An 18,310-nucleotide genomic window follows, 5' to 3' on the forward strand; every position below is an offset into this window, starting at 1 on the left:
TTTTTGTACCAGGGATTGAACTCGGGACCTTACGCTTGTGAAGCAGGCGGGGGAACCACTGAGCTAAATCCCCAGCCCTCATATTTACTTTTGAGACAGGGTCTAAGTCATCCAGGCTGGGCTGGAACTTATGATCATCCTTCCTCTGCCTTTCAGAGTGCTGGCCATCACAGACACGAAATTATTTTTTTTAATTGTGGTAAGTCAGTAGGGATTTTGTTGTTGTTGTAGTTTGGTTTGTTTGTGCTGGGGACTAAAGTCAGGTCCTCAAGGTGCTACCCAAAAGTTCTACAATTACTCAACAGTGCCAGCCCCACCTTGCTAATTTTTAAGTCTACAGTACAGTATCAATGATAAACACAAGGTTATGGCTCAAATCTGTAGAACTTGCATGGCTAAACCTGTACCCACTAAAGAGCTCCACATGTCTCCCTGAACCCCTCCCTGGGAACTGCTCTTCTGTGATCTGGACTTAGTTGTATTAGTACTGGAGTCATAAGATAATTATCTTTTATGATTAGTTTATCTGAGCAAAATACCCTCAAGTTTCATCCATTTTACAGCATGTGACAGGATTTCTTTTAGAGGTGAAAGGTGTCACGTCATGATTCTGTATATTGTGCCCCATTGTGTTTATCCACTTAACCATTGATGAAAGTGGTTGCTTCTACTGTTTTTTCTACACTTGATCTTAGCCAAAAGGCTGAGAAGCAATCTGTTGTTTTTTCTTTTGTGGTGCTGGGTATTGAATCTAGAGGCATTCTGTTGCTGAGCTACATCCCCAGTCCCATCCACCAACAACAGCTTTTTTGTTTTTGATGTTTTATATTTTGAGATAAGGTCTTACTAAGTCACTAAGTTCCCATGCTGTGGTGATATTTCTGCCTCAGCCTCCTGGGTACCTGGAATTACAGGTGTATACCATGTCTGATTTGCTTCTGCCTTGACTCTTGTGAATTGTGCTTGTATGTACACTGGCATACAAATATCACTTTGACATCCTGCTTTCAGTTCTTTAAGATGTATAACCTGCAGTACATCTGCTGGATTATATGGCAATTAAAAAAAATGTTTAGGGGCTGGAGTCTTAGCTCAGTGGTTCTGCTGCCTGCCTTGCAAGCGCAAGGTCCCGAGGTCAATCCCTGGTACTAAGAAAAAAAACTTTTTTTAGGAACTTCCATTCTGTTTTCTATAGTGATTGTAGTATTTTAAAATTCCAACGGTGCACAAGTGTTCCATTTTCCTCACATCTTCATCAAAACTTTAAAATTTTTTTTTATAATGGCCAACCTAACAGGTATGAATCAATACCCTGTTGCAGTTTCAATCTGCATTTACTTAAATAATAAAGTTGAGCATCCTATATACCTATCGGCCATCAGTATATCATTGGGAAAGTGTCTATTCCATTATTTGCCCCCCTTTTAAATATTTTTTTGACTCATGGTCTCACTAAATTGCCCATGCTGGCTTTGAACTTAGGATCCACCTGCCTCAGATTTTGGAGCCTTTCTTGGAATGACTGAGGGATGAGCTAGACAAGATTCTTTGAGGGAAGTAGGTAAATCCCCTTTATTGACTTCACCTTGTATATTCCTTTTTAAAAAACAAAAACAGGTCGTGGTGGATCAAAAATAAGAGAAATCCAAAGTACAACGAATACCAAAATACAGGTAAATCATCTGTGTTCTTACACCCTTAAGCAGTTAACCTAATTGTTGTTCCTGTCCAGATGTTCACATACTGCCATGAGTTACTAATGTTCTCCTCACTGCTGAATTCGCCTGAGTTGTGGTTTTTGCTGTGAATCTGAAGAGCTGAAGGTGCTAGAAATAATCTCTACTTAAGAATATCTCCAGGGATAGTCCTCATGCCCAAAATTACTCCCTGCCTGAGCCACTTGCCCCAAACCTTGACATACTCTCGTGTGTCTCAGTGGAAGTGTACAGCATCACTCAATGAGTTCTCAAACCAGAGTTCTCATATTATCTTCTGTGATCCTCACCTCTCTTTGTGCCACCCTCGTCCATTTCCTGGACAAAAGCGGAGTCCTGTCAGGTGCATTCGCTCTGAAGCATCCATCACGCACCACGGTCAAAGCAACCTTTCTGAAGCACAGAATTGTGAGCTCATCTTCCTTTCTGTGTAGGATCATCTCACCATGGTCCACCAGACTTGGCCTGTTTTAACATCTCTACTCTTTTTGACCTACCACCTTCCTGACGTTTTCCTGTCTTAGGTGGCTCCTTATAGGAAACTCCTACTCATCTTTCAGGTTTCACCTCCTCAGGGAGATCTGAACTCCCTTGCTGCGTGTTGTGTGTGGGTCCCTTTTCCTTCCTCTCAGCAGCTCCTAGGTGCTTTCTTTCTGCACTTACAGAGTTGTGTGTGTCCATAGAACCTGAAGATGAACACTCAAACACCAGACTTAAGACAGCTGCTGGTGTATACCACTTTCCAGATAAATACTGAATAAATGAGGGCATCTGAAATTGTACATGTTTAAAAGTCTTACTTGTAAATTTTGTTCTTAATGTTGTAACGTCAGCCTTGTTGAGAACTTACTGCTAAAACAATGTACATGCATAAGTAGAGGATTCTGTGAAGTTAAAACTTTGCGTAAGTGACCTGACAATTCATGACCATTTTTTTTTTTTATTTGTTGAGACAGAGTCTCACTATGTAGTTCAGACGGGCCTTAAATTCATGGGGATCCTCCTGCCTCAGCCTCCCAAGTGCTAGGATTATAAGCATGGGACACTCATTGCTGGGCCTGACCAAAACAGTTTTATCTACATATCATATAGGTCAATCCACTCCAACTCAGTGATTCTGTAAAGTAAACAGCACCATTTTATTGGGAAGAGAACCCAGACTCAAAGTAATATCACCTTCAGATTAGCGCAGTGGTTCCCACCCTCTTTGGCAGCAGGAACAAGTTTTGTGGAAGGCAGATTTCCATGGACTAGTCAGAGGATGATTCAAGCATATCAAATTTATTATGTATTTTATGATTATTACATTGTGATACATAAGGAAATAATTATACAAGTCACTATAATGCAAAATCTGTCAGAGCCCTGAACTTGTTTTCCTCCAACTATATGCTCCTATCTGGGGTGATACCCCCAAGTACGTTACTTATGTTCAGTCTACTCCGTAATCTTGGTTTGGTTGCTACTCCATAATCTTGGTTTGGTTGCTGTCACTACAGAAAACCCTGCTTCACAAGGATAGGATGTTGGAAATGGAAGCAGACTTTAAGTGTTTTGTGGAAATTTCAAAAAATATTTCTCCTTCAGTGCACAATGTATAGAGATTCGAAGTTGTCTCATACATACTTTAAAGTCCACCATAATTCCAGTCTCAAGCAGTTGATTGTCTTCTTGTGTGGAAAAAGTTGATTCACCTGGCTTAAGTGGGTTACAGATCCATCCCTTTCCAATTCAGGGTCTTCTTTGTTTGGGAAGTAATGTTCAAACTCTTTTGAAAGCTGAAATAGGTAATTATGCACCAGCTAGGAGAAGAAAGGCCCTGGTCAATCTCTTTCAAAATCTCTGCTAATGTTCCAAACCTCAAAAATCCCAGTGTTCACTCCTTATCCCTGTAATTCCAATTTGTCATTGAATATAACCACTTTATCTGCTGACTTGAACAAGTTGTCATTCTCCCCTGAAGTGGCATTGAATTTGTTGAACAGGTGGAATATGTTGCACAAGTAAGCAAGTTTTGCCACCCATTCTGTGTCACTGTAATGTGCTGCTGCCTATGGTAATGGATTTTCTAAAACGAAGTCACTAGTGTGGCTCTTGTAACTCAAAAATTCTGGCCAGTAATCTTCTTTTAGAAGCCATCTCACTTGTATGTATAAGTCACAGAGCTGCACAGACATGAGTTAACAGCAGGTGCTCAGTGTAGTTAATAATTTTAACCATATCCTGGGAAACATTGTTAAGATCAGGTGGCATTTTTCAGCTAGCCAGCATTTCCCTACACCTGACACAGTGAGTACACTCATGTTCAGAAATGACCTCTCTGATAAGAGTAGTGAAACAGAAAGCCATCCAGTCATGGCAGCTGATCCATCTGTTCATATACCAACCTAAAATGAGCAATTTTATTTTCCAGTTATGTAGTCATTCAGAGACTTAAATAGTTCTGCAGCTATGGTGATGGCTGGCAACAAATGTACACATACAATATCCTCACATACATCCTCCTGAAAAATACATGCCACAAAATAAAGCATTGCTACTTTACTGTCAACACCATGAGACTTAACAACCTGGATTATATACTGTGGTTACTCATTAGTCATTGATTTGTCTAATTATGGTGCCATTGAAAGAGGAACATGTGTCACTTTTTGAACTGCAGCCTCTCCTGAAGTTCCTTAGCAGCACACAAGATCAACTCTGCCAGTAGTAGAGGGCTTGTTAGCTTTAGCAGTACAGTTAGCCACTGAGAATGAGGCTCTCAGTGCAGATCCAGTTGATGAAGTGATGGTCTTCAGTAATTGCTTCTCTTCTTCATGTTCCCTTTTTTGTTTTGAAAAACTCCAAAGGCTTATACTTTCACACAGGATGCTTGTTCTCCACGTGGAAGTTTGCATGGCTTCATTAGGTAACTGGTCACCACATATTGTACAAAGAGGCTTGAAGAATGGTTCACCTGTTGCAATAAAGCCATGATATAAGCAGGACTATTGGAGGTTTCCTTTAAATGCAGCTTTCTGGAGCTGGGGATTTAGCTCATTGGCGCCTCGCCTGCCTCACAAGTACTAGTCCTGAGTTTGATCCCCAATACCAGAAAAAACAAAAACAAAATAAATGCAGCTTTCTTTTTGTTGGCAATCTTCTGTCGCTGTCTCATCAGTGGGTCTCCCTCCCTTTTCAAAAAAGCTCTCCAGTGATATGTTGGGGTTTTTTTTCCACTCATTTTGGCTAGGGTTAGCCTGTGAGCTTACCCAAATTGAAACAAGTGTGCAGGGTAGGAAGGATATGTGGGAGGAATTGATGAATGAAATAATGGATGGACCACATGCAGACTAAAGTTAGTATTGGATCCTGACTTAAAGCCTGCCACCAGATGCAGCTGTGCAGTTGGTGTACATCAACTGACTTCCCACTATAAAGTCTGCCACCAAATGCACCTTGTCACTTTCTACTCAGTGATAGGACTGATAAGTCTGCTTCTAATTGATTTATTATAGTCTGTGCAGTCAGATCTCTCTACTAATGTCAGTCTGTGTTCACTGCTGCTTCCCAGTGCTAGCATCACCACTGTAGCCACACCTCACATCATCAGGCATTGGATTCCAGTACTGAGCACACAACATAGGAGTTAATGCTCCTATGAGAAACTCATGCCCCTGCTGATCTGGCAGGAGTCAGAACTGAAGTGGTAATGGAAGCAGTGGGACCAGCTGTGACTACGGACAAAGCTTCCCTCACCTGCTGCTCATTTCCTGCTTGCAGCTCGATTCCTGGCAAGCCATGGGCTGATACCAGTCTGTAGCCCTGGGGCTGGAGATTCCTAGATTAACGTTTTAGTTTTTCCTCTGAAAGGATTTTCTGAATTTAATGTCTAGATGTCACTTTTTAAGCTCAAAGTTTTTGCTCTGTTCCTCCAGTGGATATAAGTAGCATTACCCTCAAGCTAGAAAATAGACATTGATAGCAGCACTACTTTACCTTTCTATTATTTGAAATTAGTGATGGCTGGGTGTGGTGAAAAGACTCCATTTTCATCTATTTTTCCTCATATTTAGATAATAAAAGGAGATCCCAAGGCAGAAGTAAAAATTTTTGGCAACAAACCAATGCAGACAAAAGCAAAAACAATGATAGATAATTTTATTAAAGAACAAGAAAATTACAGTCCACAATACAGAGTTGGTAAGTAAATATTCCCCATTGAAGTCCTTTTAAAAATTTTAAAAGTTCTGGGCCAAGGATTTAGCTCAGTGATTCCACCGCCTGCCTTGCGATTGCAAAGTCCAGAGTTCAATCTCTGGTACAAAAACATTTTTTTAAATTTCTTTCAGTGTTATAAGCCATTGAATGAATCCTTTATTGATTCAGTGCCCTAGATTTCCATATTCTAGTCATGTATTTTTTTCCTGTGAAAGCTCAGATTACTTTCTTTCCTCAGAATGAAACTAGTTAATATCCATAACTACTTCATGTAATGGTTAAGTCCAGTTTACCTTTTAGCCATAGGAAGCAAAACCAAAATAACAGTTTGACACTCTCACGTTAATATTGATGGTAAGATTGGTCCTGGCCTTCTGACTCATTTCATTCCATCTAGGACTGACTATAAGAACTGGTACTTTTAAAATCTCCCGTCTGTTTAGAGAAAAATTGTAGATGCAACATGGAAGTAAAAAGAACGCTTTGGCTCAGATGACAGTGTTTCTCCTTGGTTCCATTTTTTCATCTGTTTACCTAGGGGACTGCCTGCCTAAGTCATATGACAGAGTTTCAGCACATACTAGACTCTTCATGCTGTTTTCTTCTCCAGTAAATTAAAATGTGTAATACTTGTGAAACGGGAAAAAAATGGGAAGGAGCACAAGGGTGCGGGGAGTGGGAAAGAAAGGGAGAGAGAAAAAATTTAAAAAGAAAGATAAATAGGAGGAGAGGAGGGGAATGGAAAACACGTGAATCGGGATACATCATGTGCAGGTACAGATTACATGTGATGAATGTGATTATTATGTGTATTTAAATTGTGCCAGGAAACTTGATGACAAAAAATAAAATAATTCTGTAATGTAGATAAGATTTTAAAAATTACAAAAACCATGACCAGATTGTCGTGTTAATGTAGTATAAACACACCCGCTTTGTCTTGTTTTGCTGTGGGTTGAACCTAGGGCTTTGTGCCCTAGGCAATGAAAGTGTCAAATTTTATATTGTCTCATTATTAATAAGCACAAAGTCGAAAAATGGCTTTTGAAAATGTCATACTGGCAGGTTTTATTGTAAAACTAATTTGGTCAAATTCTTTAACAGATATTGTTGCATTCCAACCTTCTGTTGGAAGAGATGTAAGCACAAATCATAATGAAGATCTGCCGTTGATAAACTGGGATAAAATTCGAGAGGATGCTTTGAAATGGGGGAAAAAAAAGTGGGCAGGTCAGTGCTGTATCCTAATGTGTAAGCATGCAAATGTGATGCTGGTATTTCTTTATCTTCCGTTCTTAGCCTCTCATGTCTGCCTTATTTTTTAGTAATGAAATCAAAATGGAAAACAGAAAAACCATTTGCCATTAGTCTGTAGGTCATAATCATCATACTTCCATGATTTATTTTCAAAATGGAAAAGTAAACACTGAAGTTATTTATGTTTTGTCTTATGTGAGATAACTCTCTACAAAATACTGAAGATAGAAAATCAGGTCCAAGGGGAAAATATGAAGAGAGCAAATGCACCAGTCATACGTTAACATTTTTGCCGTGATTGAGCAAAATTGGATCTTGAAGTGACCAAGCTAACAATGGGCCCCAGAGAGAAAAGTGTGAAATCCTAAGGAGCAAGCCATTTTTTAAAAAATTCTTGTTGACGCTGGGCGTGGTGGCTCACACCTGTAATCCCAGCAGTCGGGAGGCTGAGGCAGGAGGATCGCTGTGAGTTCGAGACCCCCCTGGGCTACATAGTGAGTTCCAGGTCAGTCTCAACTACATAGTGAGACCCTGTCTCAAAAAAACAAAACAAAAAAAAATTTTTTATTATTGATTTTTTTATTATTGATTATGCAGGTTAACTGTTCTCATTTTGGCAGATTATAGCTGTGAGTTAGACCAGCCTGGGCTACATAGTGAGTTCCAGGTCAGTCTCAACTACATAGTGAGACCCTGTCTCAAAAAAACAAAACAAAAAAAAATTTTTTATTATTGATTTTTTTATTATTGATTATGCAGGTTAACTGTTCTCATTTTGGCAGATTATATTGGGTCATTTTCCCCGTGTCCCATCACCCACCTGGCCCTTCCCGCCTCCCAGTTACACATTTTTGGCTGGGTTTCAATGACTGTAATACATTTTGTTCATCTCCATTCCTTCTGTTGTCTCCTCTTAGTCCCTCTCCCCTTATCTCCTTTCTTTTCTCTAATAGTGGTCTCCCTTCTGCTTTCTCGTCATCTTTTTTAGATTCCACATAGTAGGGAGAGCACGTGATATTTGTCGTTCTGTGTCTGGCTTATTTCATTCAACGTGGTGCTCTCCCCGTACATCCATATTCCTGCAAATACCAGAATTTGTCATTGTGGCTGAATAAGACTCCATTTTGTATATATGCCTCATCTTCATTATTGATTTCCCTGCTGATGGGCACTTAGGCCGTTTACTTATCTTGGTAGAGTATTGTGAATTGTGCTGCAGTAAGCTTGGGAAAGCAGGTGTCCCTCTAGTACACAGACTTCAGTTGCTTCTGGTGAAGTTGTGGTATAACTGGATCAAATGGTAGCTCTTTTTTTTTTTTTTTTCCTAGCTCTGTTTCTAGTTTTTTGAGGTTTCTCCAGACTGATTTCCATAATGGTGGTACTAGCTTATATTCCCCCAGAGCAGTGCAGAGTGTTCTTTTCTGCCTGCATCCTTGCCAGCAATCCTTGTTCTTTGTATTTTTGATGACTAGGGTGAGATGGAATCTCAGTGTAGTGTTGACTTTCATTTCCCTAATGGCTGAAGGTGTTTAACATTCTTTGTTCTACTTGTCAGGCATTTGTAATTCTTCCTTTGAGAAGTGTTGCCCAATTATTGATTGGGCCCTTTGTGGTTTTGGTGTTTTGGGGAGTTTTTTGTTTTGTTTTGTTTTTTCTTTTTTTCTTTGCTACTGGGGATCAAACTCAGGACCTTGTGCTTGCCAGGCAGGCGGCGGCACCACTGAGCTACATCTCCGGCCCGGTTTTGGTGTTTTTCAAAATTCTTTATATATTGTAAATATCAATCCTCCATTGGAAGAGTAGCTGGCAACAATCTTCTGTCATTCTGTGGATTGTCTCTTCACTCTGTGTGTTGTCTTCCTTAATGTTCAGAATCACCTTTTTTCCCTTTCTGGTTTATTGAGAGAGGGTCTCACTTTGTAGTTCGGGCTGGCCTCTAACTCGCATTGCTCCTCAGCCTCCACAAGTGCTGGGCTAACAGGTGTGCACCGTCATGCCCAGCTGACCTTTGGTCTCTTTTAAATTGATTTTTTTTCCCCAAGGTGAGAAGTAGAGATCTGGTTTCAATCTGCTACAAGTAGATACCCAGTTTTCCCAGAACCATTTCTTCAGGAGGCTGTCTTTTCTGTAACATATATTTTTGGTTCCTTTGTCCAGAATCAGATGGCTGTATTTGTGTGGGTTTGTTCTGTGTCCCCTATTCCATTGGTCTGTGTATCTGTTTTTGTGCCTATAACTGTGCTGGTTTTTTGTTTGTTTGTTTGTTTGTTTTTACTATGGCTTTGTAGTATAATTTAAAATTGGGTATGGTGTGATGCCTCCAGCTCTGCTCGTTTGCCTTGTTTTGGTTTGGCTGTTGTGGGTCTTTTGTGTTTCCATATTATTTTTAGGATTGTCTTTTCTAGTTCTGTGAAGCGTGTATTGGAATTGTGACAGAGATTGCATGGATTGCTTTTGGTAATATGGTCACTCTAACAATACAACTCTGCCAGTCCGTGAACATGGGAGGTCTTTCCATCTCCTGGTGTCTTCGATTCCTTTCTTGTTCTGAAATTTTCATTGTCGAATTCTTTTACTTCCTTGTTTAGATCGATCTCTGCATATTTGTTTTTGAAGCAGTTGTGAGTGGAATTTTTTCCTGATTTCTTTTTCATCTGTTCCACTGTTTATATACAGTAAGGCTATTGATTTTTTTAATGTTGATTTTATACCCTGCTGCATTGCTGAATTCATTTATTAGCTCTAAAAAAGTCTTTTGCTGGAGTCTTTAGGGTCTTCTGAGTCAGGATCATATCATCTACAAATGAGGATAATTTGACTTCTCCCCCATTTGCATCTTTTTTGTTTTTTCTTCTGGCCTAATTCCACTGGCTAAAATTTCAGGAACTATGGTGACTAACAGTGGTGAAAATGGATGTGCTTGCCTTGCTTCTGAGCAACCGTTCTTAAGACAGGTTTCGTTTGAATTTTGTTTGAATTTTAAATGAAGTTTCCCACATTCTCTGTCACATGTACGGGATAATGCTTCTGAGTAAACTCAGGCATCAGTTTAGGCTCCAGGGAAGCAGCAGTGTACAGCATGTTTTACTTAAAATTCAAAAGTCAGTGCGCTAATATGTGTGTGGGAAGATTTGGTAAGGGGGACCAAGGAAAGGACTTAACGTTTCTAAGAGATAGTGTAGGTATTTAAGAAATACTATCTCAAAGCATAGAATAAATACATAAGTCTAATTCCTAGCTGAACATGGGGGTGCAGACCTGTAATCTGAGCACTCGGGAGGCTGAGACAAGAAGATTCTCACAAGCTTGAGGCCAGCCTGAGCTATGTAGTGAGTTCAAGGTCCATCTGAGTTATGTAACAAACCCTGTCTAAAACAAAAACAAAAACAAAAGTAATGGTAGGGCCTTTAAAAGAAAAATATCTGTCTATTATGTTTGAAGACAGAAACATCAAATCCAGCGAGCGGTTTCATGTCTCGTAAAGTATGCTTTTCTTTATTTGAAACATCAGTATTGAAGATCCCTTCCTGAGTAAGAAATGTGATTGAAAGACAAAATAAAGAGAGGTCCCTTAGACTGGCATCAGTCTGTATGACAAAGTATGTGAACCTGCCTAAGTCTGTCTGTATCGTGCTAAACTTAATAGATATTTTAATGTTAATGGAATGTAAATTCTGGTTATTTACCAAAGTTTGGATTTTCATCTCTGTCCCAGATTTACCTCCAATTAGGAAAAACTTTTATGTAGAGTCGGCAACAACAAGGGCAATGTCACAATTGCAAGTAGACAACTGGAGGTAGGTAGTTTTATTTCTTATTTTTATCTTTTGCTGGTACTGAGGATTGAACCTAGGACTTTCCCACTGAGCTGTAAACCTGGCCCTTTTCTATTTTTTGAGTCAGAGTCTCACTAAATCACTAAGTTGCGGAGGCTGAGTTTGAATTTTCAATCCTTCTGCCTCATCCTCCAAAAATACTCTCTACCCAGCTGATACTTTCTTTGTTGTTGTTTGGTTTTTTCTTTAACCTTAGTGGTATTCTCTAGTAATATCATTAATATTAACCCTCTCAGTAATGATTTGAAATGGTTGCATTTGAAGAGTACAAACACATGAATACATGTTTACTGAGATGAAAACTTGGCTGCATCCACCATGATATATTTTAGAGCACTGATGTGCAATAACTTACTGCAGTGATGGAAAATGGCCTGTGTTTATATCTATAGCCATGTATAAGTATTGAGCACTAAAAATGTTGCTGGTATAAACTGAGGAATGTGCTGGGTATCTTCCCAAAAGAATTAAAAGAATCAGAGCCGGGGATTTAGCTCAGTGGTGCCACCACCTGCCTTGCAAGCACAAGGTCCTAAGTTAGATCCCTGATACAAAAAAAAAAAAAAAAAAAAAAAAAAATCATACCACAGTCATACATGCACACCTGTGTTTATAGTGGCACAGTTGGTAATAACTAATTGTGCTTGGAAACAAGCACAATTGCCTATCAACTGATGACTGTATAAACAAAAGTGTTTTTTGTAAAATGGAGTACTCCTCAGCTGTAAAGAATGAGAAACCTGACACAGTTACAGTTAACTGGATGTACATTAAGTGAAATAAATAGGATGCATATGTGTAAATACTGAATAGTTACTCTGATGTGAGAAACTGAAAGTGTAAATGAGAATCAGAGGTATAATAGATAATGTGAAATAGGATGAAAAGGTCCAAAGGGGAAGTGGAATGGTTAGGGAAAAGGAAAGAAGGGAAAGAAAAAAATATGAGAAAAACAGAAACAAGGACCAGAGGTTTAGCTCAGTGGCACCGACACCTACCTGGCAAGTGCAAGGTCCTGAGTTGGATCCCTGGTTCCACAAAAAAAAAAAAAAAAAAAAAAAGGAAAGGAAACAAGATCTTTGTAAATAGGGAGGGTTGTAGGGAAGGCAGGGGAATAGGAAAAAAATTCAAACCAGGATATATCATGTAAAGGTAAAAATTCCCAATGATGAATGTCATCATGTTATATATCTAAAATATACCAGTAAACTTAATGAATACAAAAATAAACCGAGGAATGGAATTCAATTGTTTCTTCACATTATTTATTTTGCAAGTAGAGAAATTTAACTCCGGACCTTTGCTTGCCAGGCAGGCGCAGAGGTCCGGAGCTACATCCCCAGCTCCACATCATTTTCATTAGTGCATATTGGTTATATGGTTAACGGGCTTCTTTCTGGCAGATCTGTACATGTACGTAACGTACTTGGACACCCCCCATTATCCTCCTTGCCTTTCCCACCCCTGTGTTTCACATTTATGAGAGAGGTTTCAATGTATGTGCTGCATTTCTAAGTCTTACATTAGAGTATACATCCATTATAAAAGAGTTTACTATAAAACTATGCTGTGCTGTGGTGGCAGCAGCCTCACCTTGTGATTGATTACCTGTCAATGGCATCAAGAGGCCAGGCGAGTAACTGACAGAACACCTCGGTTTGTGTAAGCCACTGTGAGGTTTGCACAACAGAGAAATGGATTATTTATGGTTTTCTCAGAATCCATCTCCATCATTAAATGACACATGACTGTACTGTAATTTTAGTATATGTGCTGCCGAAGCGAGCTCTGTACTGTAATTTTATATTTAAAGATACACGTGGGTAATTCAGGCGTGGTGACTCGGACCTGTAATCCCAGCTACTCTAGACTGAGGCAGAAGCATCACAAGTTTCAGACCAGCCCGGGCTGAGACCCTGTCTCAAAAACTACACTTCTAAAAAGGGCAAAGGATGTAGCTCAATGGTATAGCACTTGCGTGACACTGCAAGGCTGTGGGTTTCACCCCCAGTATCACAAAAAAAGAAAAAGAAATCAGATGTGCATACTGCTTGCTGTTTTGCACAGCAGTTGTAAAGACTTATTTCTTCAGTAGTTGAAAATTATAAAAAGGAATTGATATGTTTTTATATTACAATAATCTCTTGAACTATTTATCAAAACTAAAGGTTTTAATAGCAACTTTTTAAAAAATCTTAGGGAAAAATTACAAACTACAGAAGAATGGTAAAACAGAAAGAGTAGAGGTAGGATTCAACCTTGGGCAGGTAATTAATCTTATGATCAGCCATTAAGTGAGAATAATTCCTACCTCATGCAATTGTTAAGAATTAATTAAGAAAATATGTCGGACGTGGTGCCACACGCCTATAATCCTAACACTTGGGAGACTGAGGCAGGAGAATTGCCATGAGTTTGAGGCCAACCTGGATACACAGTGAGTTCAAGGCCAGTCTGAACTACCTAATAAGACCCTGTGTCAAAAAAGCAAAGTAGAAAGAAAAATATGGGAATTGTAGGCCATCAGGTGTTTTGCAGACATGGTTTTGAACTATGAACCATGATTTATGGGTACCTTTTTTTGGGGGGGGGGTACCAGGGATCTAACTCAGGACCTTGCATTTACAAGGCAGGCAGCGGAACCACTGAGCTAAATCCCCAGCCCTGGATACCATTTTTAATAATCTTTTATCCATGAAACTTTCATTGGCCCATTCATATAATTGAAATTGAGTTTCCCTTCCCTAAGCAACTGTTCTCAGTAGGGGAAAATAAGCACCTGTTTCTATTCTTTGCTGTGTTTCACTCTAAAGTTCCTAGCACTGCTTCTTTTCGGTTGCAGTTGAGTTTCTAGATAAGAAATGGATTTATTTGATAAATCTTCCTTGGGGAGTAAAGAACACTAATCCTTAAATTTCTCTTTTAAGGAAGGAAAATTATAATATAACATGTGATGACTTAAAAAATGGTGAGAAACGTCCTATCCCCAACCCTACTTGTAAATTTGAAGATGCCTTTCAGTGTTACCCTGAAGTTATGGAAAACATTAAAAGGGCAGGTTTTCAAAAGCCAACACCAATTCAGGTATGTATGCTTTTCTTAATTCTAATATCAACCCCCCACCCAAAAAAAATACCCAGTATAATCGTTAGAAAAATACCCAGTATGACGTCCTTAGGAACATCCCCGACAGTGCTTGCATTGACCATGAGTGCCAAGTACTCAGAGTTTGTCGAATGAAGTTTGGAGCTTAGAGAAGAGGGACAGAAAGATACAGCAGGAAGAAATGTACTTTTTGTTACCGTGTTTATCCTTCTCTTTCAGTCCCAAGCTTGGCCAGTAGTTCTGCAAGGAATAGATCTTATTGGAGTAGCACAAACGGGAACAGGGAAGACTCTGTCCTATTTAATGCCTGGATTTATTCATCTAAACTCTCAACCAGTGTAAGAATTCCTTTGTCTGGGTTCTCTTTCTAAGGCTTTCATACATAGAAACACCAAAAACATAATTCAGTTTCATTCATCAGTTGTGTTGGTCAGGAGGTAATGGCTTATCTCAGGTAGCATGTGAGGAGACACACACACTGTGCTGATGAAAATGTAAATTGGCAAAACATTTTTAGGAAGCGGTAAGTAATATCTGCCAAGAGCATTCACAGAAGCATTAGATTCCAATCATCACATTCAATGCAGTTCTGTATTTACTGAGGAAATCTTGGACAGGTTAGATGTAATATCAGTGAAAAGGCCCATATTTAAGGCATTGGGTTTTTTATGCATGGCTGTTTTTCTGGGCATTTCTCACTGTTTTTCTTTTGTAATCAAACATTATTTTAAAATCTTTCATACCATCAGCTAGCTTTTTAGGTATATGAATAATAGTAAGCAAAAGTCTATATCATACTGAGAGAACTTTTACCATCTCACCAAAGCTACAAATATGTCTGTGACTGTGTCTGACTTTGATACTCATTGCTGCAAATAGCACTGGATGTCCCATACATCTGAGGTAGGTAACTGATGTTAATGTCTCCTCTTGAAAGAGCTGGAGGAAAAAGGAATGGCCCAGGCATGTTAGTCCTTACACCCACTCGGGAATTGGCACTTCAAGTAGAAGCTGAATGTTCTAAATACTCATATAAAAGTCTCAGAAGGTAAGTCATTTATTTTGCCATTTTTATGCCAGTATTATAAAATGTATGTGCATGTGGAGGTATTATTCTAGGATCAAACCCAGGGACTTATAAGCAAGTGCTCCTCTGCTGAACTAGACTTAGCTTCACAAGTTCATTTTTAACTGATACATATAATGTAAATTGTACATACTTGGATACCACGTGATGATTCAGTTCAAGTCCTCTTCAGTACTTTCACATACTTAAAATCTGAATGAGCCTGGCGTGGTGACACACCTGTACTCCTGGCACACAGGAGGCTGAGGCAGGAGGATCGCCAACCTGAACTGTACAGAAAGACCCTGTCTCAAAAAATAAGTAAAATCTGAATGGTTTAGTAGGGGCCAGGTGTTTAGCCCACCCTGATCCGATGAACAGTTGCCTCATACAGTAGGTAATGACATCAAAATGGTTCTTTAGAGAACATCACCGTGGGTTGATGGGTGTGGCTGGTTCTCAGAAAAGGGCAGTACAGCTAAACATACACAATAGTCTTTTATTTCATCTCACCTACCCAAAATGCTTAGTTTGAGATTTGCAGTCACGATGGGATATTCTTTGTCTAAACGTGAACTTCTGGGTTTTTTTAAGTGTCTGTATATATGGTGGTGGAGATAGAAATGGACAAATACAGAATGTTTCAAAAGGTGTCGACATCATCATTGCAACTCCCGGCAGATTGAATGACCTGCAAATGAATAACTTTGTCTGCCTGAAAAGTGTAACCTACCTGGTAATCATGGAGCAGGGGTTTGGAATGCCGGGAGGTAAACAATTGGTTAAGTTTTTTAGTATGACTCTTTTGCAGTGGTTTTGGACTCTAGTAATATTTCATATTCCCTTTAGCATATTAATGTAAAGATTGGAAAAATGCAAGTACAAAGGAAGTAAAATCTTGGATATTGTGAGACATTTAAAAATCCTTATTAAATACATTAGAAGCACCTGGGAAGCCAGACGATGTTCCTTATAAGTACAAATACTTTAATTATTTTTATCTCTGGAGAAAGAAAGGGAAACAATTGTTATATTCTTAAGGAAAATGTACATCATACTAATCGGCCACAATCTTCATTGTGAACACAGGTTTTAGATGAAGCAGACAAGATGCTGGACATGGGATTTGAACCCCAGATAACGAAGATTTTGTTAGATGTGCGCCCAGACAGGCAGACTATTATGACAAGGTAGATGTGCCTGGTTATTGTGTGCAAAGTAAAAGTTAGTGGGTAAGAATCCCCTCTGTTTGATTTCTCCACAGTGATTTAGAGCATTACTTAAATATTTTAAGACTCTTAGGTGAGGGCTACCCTCTTATGCCTTAGGTTAGCAACTGTATAGCTGTAACAGTGACTACTTTCCCCTGGACTACTGGACTTCCAGAGGGCAGACTGGGTGTTTCTTTAGGAAATTTACAACTCATGGAAAAAACTTACATTGATTTCTTAGAGATAAACATTTGATAACTAAAGCTACTTTATTGCCCAAGATAAAACTGAGAAACCAACAATTGTTACTTGAACATACAGTGATCCATAATGACTAATTTTTCCTGGATTTATATCCTTTGACTTCATTAGCATTAAGGATAGTATTTCACTGAAGAAATAAACTAAATCCTCTGGCTTTGTTTTCTGTAATCTTGCCATTTGAAAAAAGAGTGACGTTAGCTATGCATAGGCACACACCTGTGCCCCCAGCATTCAGGAGGCTGAGGCAGGGGGTCTTCTGAGTTCACAGCCAGGTTGGCCCACATAGTGAGTTACATGCCAGCCTGAAAGACTGTCATGAGAACCTGTCAAAAAAAAGTTGGATTTAATTATAATTTCTGTGAAAGTAAAAGGAAAATGGTAACTTATTTTATATGTGGTAAAAAAACTTAAATATATATATGTGTGTGTATATATATATATATATATATACACACACATATATATACACGTATATAAATTTTTGTTGCTGTTGTTTTTTGAGACAGGGTCCCACTATGTAGTCAAGATTGACCTGGAACTCACTATGTAGCCCAGGCTGGTCTCGAACTCACAGCAATCCTCCTGCCTCAGCTTCCCAAGTGCTGGGATTACACACATGTGCCACCATGCCCAGCGCATTTATATATTCTTTGATCAGCACACTTAAAATCATTTATGTTTGGCTTAAGCACTTGATTTTGCCTGCTGAAAATATATGAAAAAATACTAGGGGTCTTTTTTTGTCTTTACAAAGGTTAGGATAAAACTAAAAAAGCGCATTTATATATTCTTTGATCAGCACACTTAAAATCATTTATGTTTGGCTTAAGCACTTGATTTTGCCTGCTGAAAATATATGAAAAAATACTAGGGGTCTTTTTTTGTCTTTACAAAGGTTAGGATAAAACTAAAATAGTATTTTTGATTTTGTTCTTTTGAGACAGGGTTTCACTGTGTAGTCCATACCAGCCGTGAACTTTCCATGTGTGCATAGTCCAGGCTGTCCTCTGACTCTCGATCCTCCTGCCTCAGCGTCCTGAGTGCTGAGATCACAGGCGTGCATCGCCGTGCCAGGCTCAGCACCAGTTCTTGTTATTACCTTCTCAAAGATGAGAGTTTTGTTAGAGGGATAGGTTTCCTTAATCTGTAGCTTATTATTAAATGCATTTATGTTTTTATTTAAAAGTCTCATTTAGTAACCTTACAGTAGTTGCGCTACTCTATAATGAAACTGACCTGTAATGTTTGATGATGTATAAGGAGTGCTTAATGTCAGTTTGTCTTCTTTTGTTTCCAGTGCTACTTGGCCATGTGCTGTCCGTCGCCTTGCACAATCTTATTTGAAAGAGCCAATGATTGTGTATGTTGGTTCTTTGGATCTAGTTGTAAGCTTGTTCTTTATTACTATTTATGGTATTTAAAACACATGCTAAAGGGTTAGGTGTATAGCTCAGTGGTACATTGCATATATAGCATGCACCAGGCCCTTGGTTCAATCCCCAGCACTGCCCCCAGGCAAAGACCTTCATAATCACATATCCAATTTTGTTGTATCTGCTCTTCCCCCTCAGTAAGATTCATTTTTTTTTATTAAGTTTATTGGTACAATCTAGGTATACAATACAGTTACACTCATCATTGGGATTCTGTACCTTT

General features: G+C 39.0%; 1 protein-coding gene across 3 annotated transcripts in view; it reads left to right on the forward strand.

Annotated features, from left to right (window-relative positions):
* The window catches only part of Ddx43 (DEAD-box helicase 43), a 34,248-nt gene that overhangs the window by 2,095 nt on the left and 13,843 nt on the right, over nucleotides 1-18,310 (forward strand). For 2 of the 3 annotated variants that reach the window (XM_033756666.1, XM_033756665.1), the window contains exons 2-11: nucleotides 1,618-1,673; nucleotides 5,771-5,897; nucleotides 7,020-7,145; nucleotides 10,888-10,969; nucleotides 13,936-14,092; nucleotides 14,333-14,451; nucleotides 15,051-15,161; nucleotides 15,774-15,915; nucleotides 16,269-16,369; nucleotides 17,952-18,039. In XM_033756666.1, the coding sequence (XP_033612557.1) occupies nucleotides 1,618-1,673; nucleotides 5,771-5,897; nucleotides 7,020-7,145; nucleotides 10,888-10,969; nucleotides 13,936-14,092; nucleotides 14,333-14,451; nucleotides 15,051-15,161; nucleotides 15,774-15,915; nucleotides 16,269-16,369; nucleotides 17,952-18,039 (1,109 nt within the window). The remainder of the gene's footprint in view (nucleotides 1-1,617; nucleotides 1,674-5,770; nucleotides 5,898-7,019; nucleotides 7,146-10,887; nucleotides 10,970-13,935; nucleotides 14,093-14,332; nucleotides 14,452-15,050; nucleotides 15,162-15,773; nucleotides 15,916-16,268; nucleotides 16,370-17,951; nucleotides 18,040-18,310) is intronic. The other variant, XM_033756667.1, reaches the window with a different exon arrangement.

The sequence above is a fragment of the Fukomys damarensis genome, unplaced genomic scaffold (assembly GCF_012274545.1).
Source record: "Fukomys damarensis isolate Sample0158 unplaced genomic scaffold, DMR_v1.0_HiC HiC_scaffold_27, whole genome shotgun sequence".
NCBI lineage: Eukaryota > Metazoa > Chordata > Mammalia > Rodentia > Bathyergidae > Fukomys > Fukomys damarensis.